We start from the raw sequence: 14,440 nt of genomic DNA on the forward strand, positions 1-14,440 counted from the left end.
TGAGTTCTCAACTCCATTTTGTATTTTTTGAATGGAACCTTTAAAGTGTTAGTTCAATGTTTAGTTAACTAAAACCTGACATTTACACCATAATAAGCATGCTGATGATAGTTATACAAGTGTTAGCTCACTATTTAAGGAATTTGGGGGGATACTTTGTATATATTTTGTGGCTCTCAATTCTAAGTTAAGAACATTTCATTTTTGATATTTTTTATTTTCCCTGTATTTAGCCGTAAATAATGGAAACTCCCCTATCACCTTTTGTTGAATCCTATGAACTAAATTAAGGATCTAATCATTTTGATATATTATACTTTTTAACACATTTTTCTTCTGGTTCTCTATGTGGATGTCAATAAAAGCATTTAGAAATCAGAATTTAAAAAAATTCTAACTTTAGGGTTACTAAAAAAAAAAAAAACTTATACTAGTTTGCAAAAGTCTTTTATTGTATCCGTGCCACACATACTAGTGAAAAATAACACTCCTAAAAAAAAAGGGGGAAAAAAGATTGCTACCTTTTCCACAACATTTTATTTTAAATAAAACTTCAAGTACTCTTACATAGGTACAAAAAAAATTCTGATCTATCTGCCTCCAACAGGCCACCACAACACACAGTAGATAAAACACAGTGGTTACAAATGTCTTTTTTTTTTTTTTAATTTATTTCTGTGGCAAGGCAAATGGGAGGGAAATGTTTCTATGAAAAAATACTGTGTGCGTAGGAAATTGTCACAATTTTATTCCACATGGATACAAATGATTATATACTTGAATTTGAGGCCCTGGTGGCTTGAAATTATATAACAAAATAGAAAAAATGGAAAACTAATATCCCCTACACCCTGTTCCAAAGGCAGGCACTACCAAGATTAAGGAGACTCCACAGTGTTGGTAGAGGATAATTACTGTACAGGCTGTATAGCTATAATTACCTTAAGACTAAAATAAAATGCTACAGTCCTTCTAAGGCATAAACAATCATGTCTGCAAACAATATGTACACATCATACATATTTAAAACAATACTTAATATAAACAATAATGAACAGTATATACATGTCAATTTTTCTTCACTGTCTTGAAATACAATTTAACTACACGAGTGATGCAGCAACATATATATAAATGTACTTGTTACTCTACAGTAAAATTTAATTTTTAGTGCTTTTATAGCACATCAGTGTAAACAGTTTTACTTGGCTTTGTTTTATATTTTAAAACATTCCTTGTTGTATTTTCAAGATTTAAAGCAATTTTCTAATTCTTCCTTTTCACAGAAAACGAAGATTCTGGATGCAGTTTAATCATAAATAATTCATAAAATTAAATACATTCACTAAAAAATAAACTACAAAGTAAAAAAATGAAAAATAGATATTTATTGATTGGGAAAGGAGAACCATTTCCCAAGTAGAGCTCTGGTGGTTGAATATTCAGTGCGTTTTGATATATTTTCATTGCTATTGCACTATTAACACCCCTCTCTTTGAAAATTCTTTGGGTGTGCTTCCCTGTTCTACCTAAATTAGTTGATAAAACATACAAACCAATAACCAAGGGCCATGGTTGCTGTAGGAGTGAAGCCTTTAGAAGTAGTATCACTTTTCTGATACTGAAGGAAAAAAAAAGTCTTATGTATGTGCCTTGCACTTTTATGTAAATACAGTTCACATTGCTGGTCTCATCTGTCCTGTTTAAGGGGGAAGAGTAGTTCTGAAAACTTCAGCTCACTTTGAAAGTATCTGTCCATTTTTTTTCAAAATACTTCCTCATGTTGTGGCCAGCTCTGCCTATGTCAGAATCATCTTCATTAAAGGTTTCACAGTTGTCAAAAACAAGCCTGACATCTAGAGCAAAGGTTTCGAGGTTGGCGTACCTGGAAGAAAAAAAAAAGAAAGACAACTTTTGTCATCTTTTCCCTCCCACTGAAACAGTCATTTTGATTGTCATATAAGAAGATCTAAATACCCCTAGTCCAGCTAGACCACCTTGCCATCTGTTCTGTGATGGTTTTGATTCTTCTGTTCCCTCTTTCTACCTCCTGCTCTGGGTACAGAAATCAACTTATTATCATTGCTTCTGGAAAGGGCAATCAGTCAACTGTCCTATAGATCAACTCATAATTCCAGCAAATTCCTAGACCAAAGCTCCCTTCCTCAGTGTGTACGGTGGTGTACACACTGTAGCATCCAATTCTCTGTGACCCCATTTGATTTTCTTGGCAGATACTGGAGTGGTTTGCCATTTTCCTTCTCCAGCTCATTTTCACAGATAAGAAACTGAGGCAAACTTGGGTGACTTGCCCAGATTCTCACAACTAGTATCTAGGGTCGCATTTGAACTCAGGTCTTTCTCACTCCAGGACTGGCCCTCAATCTACTGCACCACCTAGCTAGCTGCCCAATGTATATTGTCTTTTCTTCTATAATATAAGTTCCTTTGCTCCAGGGAACTTTTTTTATGGGTGGATTTCAAGGGCTTTTCATATAATGCCAGATCATATTAACAATGTTTACATTTTTTCCATCCTTTTTTCATTTATTCATGATAAAACTGAGTAGAAACGTTAGACTTAAGTTGGCTACATGAAAGTCCAAACTGTAATTTCTAAATATAAAATATGAAAGTAGAATTCTAGAAAAGGTCATTTTTTTTTTTGTTTCATGGCATAAATGGATTTAAATAGGGAGAGTTTCACAGATCTCTGCAAATCATATTTCCAGACAACCCCATATTTCTGATGTATACTTTTTTCAGGTGTGCAGGCCATATTATGAGGTTTTTTTTTGTTTGCTTCGTTTTTGGTGTAAGCATCACAAATATCCTTTAGGACTTGTAACATCCTATGTAATCTGAATGAAAGCAGTGTGGTATCGTGAAAAGAGGACTTTATGGAGTCAGAAAACCTGGCTTCAAATGCTACCTTTGATACTACCAATATAACTTTGAGGAAACCACTCCTTGGGCTTCATTTTAAGGTTCCTTCCAGTTTCTAGGTTTGTGCTCCTACAATTTCTAGCATGGTAATTTGAATAAACAAGACTAATACAACCTTTGCATGTAGATTAACAGCACACTTTTTTTTTTTTTAACACAAAGGAGAGGAACAATAGAGCGCTTAATCAAGACACTTTGTTTCAATATTCAAGCACTTAACCATATATAGTCATCTACTCAAATGCATATATACATGCATACATATATCCATTGTGCCTTAGGTAGTTCCTAGCTACCTAAAATGCGAGATTTTTCCTATCTTCTCAGTATATTTTCTCCCTTTGTAAACTTCGGCTATTTTCCAAGTTCATTCTTCTCTCCCAGCAACCGACTCCTTTATTTCTTATTCTTCCAGTCAGCTCCAGACAGACCAATACAAATAAAAGAAACCACGTAAACCTTATTTGCAAGTGATAATAAGTCATAAGAAATAGCCTTCCTCTAAACAGAAAAAGGCATTTTAGGCCTCTCAGGTTTTTTCAGTGTTTCCACTAGGAAAAAGCTCATAATCTGTGAGCAAGCACAGTGGGAATGAAACTTCTTCAATTGATAAATAGTAGCTAAGTGGGTATTAAAGCCAAATGAAGTGCCAGTATATTTCGAAAGAGGGCTTTTAGAAATGCTAATGCTAAATTATTTCTGACTTGGGATGAAGAGTATTTTAAAAAATGAATACATCAGAAGGGAGACTCTCAGGTTTTGAGAATAATGCTTTGATAACACTGAAAAGCAAAGCAGTAGAAATTTCTACTATTTCTCTAGCAATTTCAGAGATTTTTAATTTCTTATGAGGAATCTAGCCTCAAAAACCAGAATCATTTACTCTGTCTTGAGTCAGAGCTAATTCACTGACTTTGAATGATTCCAAATAAAAAAATCTCACTGCTGGAAGTAACATCTGAGATCCATCCTATACCTGAAGCAGTATAGAAACTGTATTTATAACGTCCTAACAAAACCCAGTCACCATCTGAAAGATTTTTAATGGCAGAAGTAGTCTATTATTGCTTCCTTTTTTAAAAAGCACTTCTTTGACAAACTGAGACCTGGGACTAAGCTCAAAAAGGCCAAAGTCTCCCACTTCAGAGTAATCTCCAGTCACCCTGACCTATGCCTTGCTTCTGGACCCAGATGGCTCCTAAGGAGAAAGTGAGGGTAGTGACTTTGCACAGCCCTGCCTCACTTAAATCCAGTTCACTTGCAAATCAAGACATCTTCCTGATGTCATGGTCCTCTTTGAGAACAAAGGACAAAAACACCAACATTCTATAACCTTTGTCTTAGTCCCAATTACCCCAATTCTGGATTTTGGTGGCTGCCCCCTTTCTGGTCTCAAACCCATCTCCTCTCTGACATTTTACAAAGAGGATCCCTGGTTCAGAATCCTTTAGATACTCTCAATTATTTCCCACATAAAGGTGAAGCTTTACACAATGGACTATACAGCTCTCTACCAAATGCCTTGTCCAATGCCTGCCATCAGTTCCCTAACCATAACTTTCACTCTATTTGCTGTTTTAAATTTTTTAGTCTTTGAAAACATCTTTCAGGCCCCATTTCTTTTCTTTTCATTTCTGCCCAATCCTGGATTTTTTCCTTCCAAATTCTACTAGAGCCCCTTCTGGATTAGGTAACTTCACAAATAACTCTCACAATCCTTAGGCTTGGTTAATTTGTTAGTTTTGAGATGCCACTCTGTTTAAAACTAGATTTCCATATGGCATGAAGATTTTATGTGGATCCAAAATGTGCAACTGAGCAGGGACTCTAAATGTAGGATCTGTCAAATGTCATTATAATTTTTTTAGTTAAAAAAATTATTAGTTATAATGTTTGCAAAATTACAACATCAAAAATAGTTTTAAGATACCTCTGGCAAATCTGTTTGACCAGTATGATGATAACACAGATAAACCCTAAACAAAATTCCAACCCACTCTTCTAAACTGATTCAATCCCATGCTATCTTCTTAGGAGAAAAAATGCTCAGAATAAACCAATTAATGTATTTATTTGGAGTTTATCTAATAGCTCAGAATCTTACAATTATAGCTGGTAAATTTATTGGTTGTTCTTTCTCTGGTTATGGAAGGGTATTGTAGATTAAGATCCCAAAAGAAAGCCATTAACTGGTTTGGAGGGAGAAAGGAGGAAGTGACTTGTAACTTCATAGGTACAATGGCTCGATATGGGTTTGTTCTGCCAGTGAACAGCCCCATCTATATAGCTCCAAAAGTACCCACTGTCCATGGGAAGCAAAACACACTCATAGAATATATATGTGTCTTTATAGTCCTCAGGAGGAACTATGATAAGATATGGCAAAGTGCACCATCCAGTTACTAGGATGCTTTTCTCCCTTTAGTCAGCTTACTAGGTAGAACACACTAAAAAGGAAAAAAAAAAGGATTATTTCTTCTCCTAGTCAAATGGAAGCATTGCTTATATTCCCAAAGAAATAAAGGAAAAATCAAGACCTCTGCTTTTAGGCATTCCTTAATTAAAAGTTCTAATAATATACTACCTTTGGAATTTTGTGATAACCCAGAAGCACGATAAAGCCATTTTAAATAAAAGTCATATAAGATGCTATCAACAGCATATAGCTTTACAAATATATTTACTTACTGTCCACTACTTAGTTTTTCTCTAATGGTAGAAAAATCCATTGGTTTCTTAATAACCTTCTTATAACCAGGGACAAGTTTCAAGTTTACAGGAAGTAGAAAAGGCCATGCATCCTCATGAGTTTCCATTTCAGTCAGGATCATGCTAAATAAAATAGCATTTTAAACAAATTCATAGTTAAGCATTTGTTGATAAATACAGTACATTTGAATAGAATATATGGTTGAAAGAAGATGGGCTTTTAAAAATAATTTTTCTACTAATATAGGAAAAATCAGCATTTATTGAAAAACTTTGAAAAGTTCCTAATACATTTAAGAGAATACTGAAAATTTTTTGAAGTAAAGAAGAATAGAAAACCTACCTGCATAAAGCCAGGTCCTTGGAATCATCTCTTTTAGGTTTCTTAATAGAAGTAAAACTTTCTTGTTTTAACAAGTTTAGAGACACATTTTCCTCCATTTTTCTTTTCTTGGGGTCTTTATTTCCTTTCTTTTGTGAACTACTTGTGGCTGCTGAATCTTCATCTTCAGTATCACCTGTTAGAGATAATTTCCTCCCTTTCTTTTGTTCATTACTCTTTTTTCCTTTGATATTAAGTTTTTTGATTTTTAGAGTTTGACCACTTGCCTATAACAGAAAAGTGTAAATATGGTATAAACAATATGGAAATTTGATTGATATATGTATATTTTCTCTATGCTAAAACAAGTAATGGAACAATGCAAAAAAGTCCTTATTTTTTAAGCTATTCTTAGTAGAAGGAAAGAGTTGCATAGATCAAAGCAAGTGATAAAAAATTTGTTTCAAAGTGATATAAAAACTTAGAAATCACATAGCCACTAAAAGTCCAGTAGAAATAATAAGAGTAAAAAAGAATTTGAGAGGTCTTGAAACAATTTCTTATTGAACTTGTAAATGAAAATCAATATAAATATATTATATTATAAATATACATATTTTACAATGTAAATCATATCCAACTCTCTTCCCATTTTCAGATTGAATTCTGTACTTATGCCAGCTCTAATGACAAGACTAAAAACTAATACAACAAGAAAACTCTGCCATCAAATTCATCTTTGGAATTCTCAGCTAACTAACTCAACTAACACCACTGTACATCATCACTTTTACTGTAGAACAAGACAGAGATATTTCTCAAAAGCAGTAAGTGAATAAATTTTCAAAGATTATAAAAAGATTCTTATTTAGAATATAATTTAATTAAGAAAAAGCAGGGGGAACAAAGCATGGAATTTTACTCAGAGTTCAAAGATTATTAAAATCCCAAAGGGAGATGACAATCATACTATGAAAAAAATGTTCCCAAAAAGAAAATATATAAGATATGGATAGAGACAGTTTCTGTTTTTCATAGGGACAAAAATGACGGCACTTTCTATGTACTACGTATATGTTGAATTTTCTATGTATGCAAATATATGATAAGTACATATACACATACATGGTTGACTAAGAAACTTTAATATGCTCAGAGAGATGCAGAATAGGAGAGGGTTCTAAGACTTCTCTTTTAAAAAAGAGGGACAATGTGTTTTGATAGGAAAGAACATGACTAGGAATTTACAAATATGGGTTATAGTTAGTTCTCACACTAGTTTGTATGATATTGGGCAAATCAATTACCATTTCTAGGCCTCAGTTTTCTCATCTATAGAATAAAGGGGATGAACTAGATAACTTCTATGGTTTCTTAGTTTAACAATTCTATTCAAAAATCTGTGACTAATATATCTAAATTCAAAGAAAACAATGTTAAACTCCCTTATTTACAGTTATTTTCTTAACTACTGAGGTATATAAGTTTTACAATGATGAGGAAACAGTTGAGTAGATTACAGTATTGATTCAACTCATTTCAAGAATAGTTCAAAGCCACAATCTAATTTGAGGAAATTTCTCAGCTGTCAGGCATTGACCTCTCAAGCCAATAAATTTTAACTAGAAAATATGAAAGAGTGACAGCTAGCTATAGTCTCATTTTCTGAGAACACAGCAGTTTTTAAAAGGTGGTACAGTGAGTTCTCAGCTTCTCATGACAATAGGGGACCAAGACTGAAATCAAATTTCTAACCATTTCAAAAGTTACTTCAGAGATAAAGGGCTTTTTTTTCATTATAAGGCCAAAGATTGCTCCAAAGAGTTTTCATTGGGCCGTAGACTATTGTAGACATCAAAAATTAGTTATATATGCAGTGTTCAAAAGCAATCTAATTTTCCCCATGATATATATACAGTAAATAAAAAAGTTGCATTTCTTCACATTTTTAAACAAAATTCCAAAAAATTATGAAGAAATGAACACAATCTAGTGGACTTTTTGCTTCTTTTTCTTGCAAATTAAGAATTAAGGTCTGCTCCCAAAAGTGTCTTGAGTTTCAGTTTTTGATGTATGTGAGCATCTGTTATTTATGATTAAAGGCAGGTACATGTAGACAGTCATGTGTATAGATTGTGATTCATAGATCAACATAAAGAATCTTATAATGCAGTATACCCACTTAAAGCAGTCCAAAAAATTTTTTCTGAGTTTTGTGTACTATATCACAACTGATGCTGTGGTGGTAAAATGGAGGGGGGCACGAGTATAAGAAAAATTATATTTTTCTCAACTGCAAATCCATATTTACCATCTTATCAAGCTTTGTTTAAACACAAGAAAAATGACTACACTGATCTTCACAAAAGTATATGACCGTTTAAGCAGATTCCTACTCATGGAATAATGTAGTGTGTACAAACCAAAAAATCATTTACATTTGATTTTGGACATTTGAAAGGTACCAGGTATTCTGAGAATTCACAGCATTTTTAACAAAGTAGACTCTACTGTCAATCTCATTTAAGACAAAATGAAAAACTGTTCAGCACTGGTATCCTGTCCCCCTGCTTCCCAATCCTGGCTTACTAGTTTACTATGTTTTATTTCTATGGCTAGTGAAGTATCCTCAGACTTCATGATTCATACCTTCCCTCTAAAACAAAGGGGCAGCTGGGTGGCAAAATGTATAGAGCACTAGACTGGGAATCAGAAAGACTCATCATTCTGAGTTCAAATCTGGCCTCAGACACTTTACTAGCTGTGTGACCCTGGACAAGTAACTCTGTTTGCCTCAGTTTCCTCATCTGTAAAATGAGTTGGAGAAAGAAATGACAAACTGCTCAAGTATCTTTGCAACGAAAACCCCAAAAAAGGTCATGAAGAGTCAGACATGAATGAAAGGACCAAACAACAACAACTCCATGAAGAAATTAACTTGCTATAATACACATTTTCTGAGTTAGGGAGGAAATTATTTTGGATAAAAAAAGAAAGCTTTTTGATTAGCTCTAGAATCAGAAACAATCCTATTAAACGGAATAGATGACAATGTCAGTAAGATACTGAAGAGAGGAATTTATAACTATGACAGCAGTCTGTGGTGACAAAACAAGTGAGAGTATAGATATAAGTGCACGCATGCACACACACCAAAGAAATTCACTTCGGCTAGTTTAAATTGAATCTTAGTCTAATTTTAGCAATATAAAATCAATTCCTTTGAGATGATGCCATTGACAAATGAAATAAAATAACCAACAAGCATCTCACAAAGGGTTAATCTAGAAAAGCAAAAGACTCAGATAATTTACAAACTGAATAATAATCCAACAAATAATTCAAAGTTGCTTGCATTCTTTTACAAAATTTCAGGGAAGAGCTTTTCTTTCAAGTACATTTAAGGCTCTTTCTTGGGGGGGTATTTCCCCCAAGGTAATCTAGTTAACAATACTTACAACCTTACATTTTAAAAAGTAGCTTCCCCATTACAGACTTCTTTTGGAGGACTCCTGTGATGTGAAGCCATGTGGATCTAAAATCTTAAAGTCTCTACCACTGTACACAAGTTCTTCCTAGGCTTTGTATAGGGACCCAGCAATATACTGTTGTCCAAGAACAATGTAAGTAGATGTGACAAGGCTTATCACTGGGTTAATTGTAAAGTGGAGAATTCTAGGACTATGAGATTATAGGTAGCTGGAAGAGTCCCCAGAGAGCCTCTAGTCTAATCCACCTATTTTACTGATTAGGAAACCAGGACTCAGAAAGGTTAAGTGACTTGCTCAAGGTCACACAGCTAATGTAACTGGTAGGATTTGAAGTCCAAAATTCACAGTTCTTTACACTCTACCATTTCCCATGTCAGAGCAGTGGTATCAGACTCACACAAAACAGAACCCTGTGGGCAGCATGTTGCCTAAGAAAATTATAAATGAACATATGGGTTGTGTGGTATTTATTTATTTTGTTAGACATTTCTCTATTACATTTTAAATCTCATTTCATAGGCTTTGACAGTGAGTTTGACACCTCCATCATCGCTGTTTACTTTAAGTATACCTACTTGTAGTGTAGTATGGACGTAAGCATTTTAAGAGTGACTTTTCATATTATTTTGGCTTTTAATTAACAAGTGTAAAGTAAAATGTAAAGACTATAGTCATGTTAAAGATTTAAATAATTATAACTTTAAAATTACACTTGAAATTTATTCATTTATTTTCTTTCTTTTTATTGAATAAAAAAGTTCCATATTGATTAGGTCATTTTGATTTCATGAGCCGTACGGGCCCCTCAATTAAAAACATTAAAAAAGAATGTTTGATAATTTGATGGAAAGGGGAAATGCTTTTAAATTTTAATCTTCCTAGGGATCATAGATTTCCAGCTGGAATGGACCTTAAAGACAATGTCTTCCAGCTTCCTCATTCTACCGATGATGAAACAAAAGCACAGGACAGGGAGGTAACCTCCCCAAGATCATGCAGCGAGTGAATGGCAGTCAAGCCTAGGTTTTCTTAACTTCATTTTACTAGTAGTTTTAGTAGTTGAATGACAGTTTTTTAAAAAACAGTTAAAAAATTTAAGAAATTCTATATTCAAGGAAAACAGAGGAGAGAGGAAAAAGAGTAGGGAAAATAAGAAAAGCAATTCCCAAACTTTAGATAATGGACAGAAATTACTTACTATCATCATTTTGTATTGCCTTAAATGTTATTTGAGTTCATGTCCTAAAAAACTCAATTTGACTTTAGGAAATCTGAATTTTGAAATTCATTTATATAATTGTGATGTTTGTTGTTTTCCTAAATCACAGTGAATTTTATAAAACCTCTGAATGGATATTTATCAGCATACTTAGAATTCACTGTAAATATAGTTATATAAATTTATTAAATATTTTAATTCTAATAGAATTGTAAAACAAATGGTCATACCAAAGAATTTGATGTTGGAAGGGACCTTGGGGATTGGCAGGAGTGGGGAACCTGTGACTCTCTAGGTCTTCAAGTGCAGTCTTTTGACAGGTGAGGTTTGGATTCAGTGGGGCTGCACTTGAGGGCCTACGGGGCCACATGTGGCCTTTAGGCCACAGATTACACACCCCTGAACTTCCCTCATTTGTCAGATAAGGAAACTGAGTCCCAAATTGGTGGAAATTATTTATTCATGGTCACAGAATAAGTGGTAGAGACAGGATTTAAACCCAGACATTATACTTCACATCCAGTATTCTTCCTACTAAATTATGCTAGAATCTAACAATTAGTTCTGAATGTGTAGGCTAAGCATGCCTTTTTGAAAGCTTCAGAAATGCATGGTAAATGATAGGTGTGTAAAAAAAAAAATCAAAGATTAAAAGCTGAAGGTATATAAAATTGATGTTCTTTTTCAAGTATTGTTTACAGTAACAGTTAACTGTCAGTTTTAGCAAACTCTAAAAGAGCAGCTGTGATTTTGTTCCTATCTTCACAAATAAAACTAGGAAAACTTTCTGCTTTGGGACAAGGTTTGGCTGTGCTTCTTGGCCTTTTAAAGTCATTGCAGATGTTTACTAGGACTTGCATTGCTATCAGTCACCTTTCACAGCCCTAAGTTGTTTCCCCCAATTCATTTTTCAATTGTTCTTTATCAATCCTTTCCAGTTCTGGAGTTTTCTTCATCCCTTAACTATCTCTGAGAATAGATAGACTAAGTTAATTGTTGTTACTACTTCTACTCCTGCTACTTATTTATAATAACACGGAAAGAAGTTGATGGAAGTTTCTGATGTGTGTGTGTGTGTGTATGTGTGTATGTGTATATATATATATATATATATATATACATATAGTGTGTGTGTGTGTGTGTATATATAGTGTGTGTGCATGCGCGCGTGTGTATATAGTGTGTGTGTACGTGTGTGTGCGTGTGTGTATATAGTGTGTGTGTACGTGTGTGTGCGCGCGCGCGTGTGTATATAGTGTGTGTGTACGTGTGTGTGCGTGTGTGTATATAGTGTGTGCGCGTGCGCGCACGCGCGTGTGTGTGTGTATTGTGTGCGTGTGCACACGTAGCTGACTAGCTGACTGAGTGAAGTGTGTTTCTAGAATGGGTGGTGTTTGCTTTTATTCTCAGTGTCTCTAAAAAGATCTTACCGGAAAATGAACAAAAACAAAATACAGAATCATAAAAGTAATATAAAACTCCACACAAATTGCTGATGAATAAGCAAAATTAATTTGTACTTAGGTAGGGTTCATTTGAAGATTCCTATACAGTCCTTAAATTTAAAATCATTTTCTCAGTATGACAGGCTAGCATTCTACTTACATGTAAAGGGGAAGACTTACATATAAACTTTAAATGTGTATATGCATGCATATATGTGAATACAGTAATAGCTGTCATTTATATAGTGCTTATTATGTGCCAGATAATGTGCTAAGTACTTTAAAATGATTATCTAATTTAATCCTTACAACAATCCTTTGAGATGGATTCTATTATTTCCATTTTACAGATGAACAAACAGAGGCAAATAGGTCAAGTGACTTGCCCACACAAGTAGGAAGTATCTGAAGTCAGATTTGAATTCAGTTCTTTCTGATTCCAGGACCAGTACTCTAGCCACTATATTAGATAGCACACACCCACATACCTCCTCCCAAATACCACCCTCCACATATTTACATACATGAAAAAAGTATAAATACATGATAAAATAAGAATTACCAACTTAATAAACATTTATTAACTATCTACTATGAATATTCCTGAATTATTTTATCAGGCACAAAGGAAAAGAAAGCATACTTAAATGCTTAGAATCATCCATTTCTCCCCCTGCCTATGTCCCTCCCTATCCCTCCCTCTGAAGCTGTAAAGGATCATAGAAATCATTTAGTCTAAGGCTCTTATTTTTGTAGAAGAGGAAAATGAGAGCCAGAAACAGCTAGTCAGTGTTGGGACTAGAACTCAGACATACTGACCGACTGGCAGTCCAGTGATCTTTCCATCCTACTAATAAGTCACAATTGGGTTTTAATTATAGCCTATATTGATATACATAGAACTTTTAAAAAATGTATTTCTATCAATCCACAATATTACATTTGTGTCTCTAGTTTTTAAATAATAAGAGAAAACATTTTAAACTAAATACAACTGGTTTTCTTCATCCCTTAACTGTCTCTGAGCATAGATAGGTTACTTTAACTATTATTACCACTTCTACTCCTGCTACGTATTTATAATAGCACTTCAAGATTTGCAGCACTGAAGGAAGTTGATGGAAGTTTCTGATGGACCAGCCAGAATGTCCTGGTACTGACATTATATAGTAAGGGAAACTCACTAATTTGCCCAAAACACAGAACATTTGAATTAATTCATGACAAGTTAAAAAAAAACACAAACAAAAAACCCCAACAACTTTGAGGTCAATATTACCTTAGCAATGCAAGCTGGACAAAACCAGTCCCCATCTGGAATGGTAGTAATCTTAGGCCTGTGGCAGTAAGTATGGCAGCCTTTGTCACAGCCATCACAAAGAAGAAGTAGTTCCTCGTTATCTCCCTTTCGGCAAATCTGGCAGTACTACAATACATGAAAAATCATTTAAAATCAATACTATCTTGAAAGTTTCTTCTTGGGAAATTAAACATACCAAATTCACATTTTGCACTAATAATTAACATTCCGCTTGCTAACATACATACAATAGCCATACACATCTATGTATCTCTCATTACACAGATATGGACCACATGACAGGGTGAGCAAATCTATGGGGGGGGGGGAGGTGTAAAATGCATATTTTATGTACGTTGCAAAGACCAAAGCTAAAGGCTGAATGCCCGCAAACACTTCTGAAGCATGTACACATTAACATATGGAATAATTAACATGACATTAGAGCACATAAAGCAATGAATAGCTTTAATACATGATATTTTTTAGGATGACTTTTCTCTTTTGGCCATCTTATAATGATCTTCATGATACCCTGTGAAGGAAGTAAGGGTTAAGGTTACTGCTAAACATTAAAATAAATGAAAGAGGAACCTGTGCCAGAAATAGGATTAAGATTCAAGGTTTTCCCAGATTTTTATTCTAACTAAAAGAACACATTTCTCCTTAATTTTGTGTCTTTCTTAAAAACTGATGAAAACTGAACCAAATCAAATGTTTGCTACAATTATGCAAATTACCATGAACATGATTCTTACTGAAAGTAAGAGAAAAAGGGGCTACAAATTAAACAAAGAATTAAATAGTTCATGATTTCTTTCCTTTGACTAACTTAAAATGTTATTGCTGCTTTTTTCATGAATTTCTGATATCTTTGTACTGAAATTGTGATAAGTAAGTTAAAATCCTAAAATTTAAGTACGAGCATACTACCTCTATAAGCAAGTGAAAGAAGAAAAGTAAAAAACTATAAAATTACAATACTTTTAAAGTATTTTTGAAAGCAGA

The 14,440-nt window shown here is 33.9% G+C and overlaps 1 protein-coding gene across 44 annotated transcripts in view; it reads right to left on the reverse strand.

Annotated features, from left to right (window-relative positions):
• Window positions 1–431: 431 nt before the first annotated feature.
• The window catches only part of BAZ2B (bromodomain adjacent to zinc finger domain 2B), a 353,036-nt gene continuing 339,027 nt past the window's right edge, over window positions 432–14,440 (reverse strand). For 40 of the 44 annotated variants that reach the window (XM_072612090.1, XM_072612107.1, XM_072612104.1 and 37 more), the window contains 4 exons: window positions 13,412–13,558; window positions 5,999–6,264; window positions 5,635–5,778; window positions 432–1,885 (listed from right to left, as the gene is read on the reverse strand). In XM_072612090.1, coding sequence (XP_072468191.1) covers window positions 1,732–1,885; window positions 5,635–5,778; window positions 5,999–6,264; window positions 13,412–13,558 — 711 coding nt within the window. In that variant the 3' untranslated portion in view covers window positions 432–1,731. The remainder of the gene's footprint in view (window positions 1,886–5,634; window positions 5,779–5,998; window positions 6,265–13,411; window positions 13,559–14,440) is intronic. The other 4 variants (XM_072612102.1, XM_072612101.1, XM_072612098.1 and 1 more) reach the window with 1 other exon arrangement.

This window comes from Notamacropus eugenii, chromosome 5 (assembly GCF_028372415.1).
Source record: "Notamacropus eugenii isolate mMacEug1 chromosome 5, mMacEug1.pri_v2, whole genome shotgun sequence".
Taxonomy (NCBI): Eukaryota; Metazoa; Chordata; class Mammalia; order Diprotodontia; family Macropodidae; genus Notamacropus; species Notamacropus eugenii.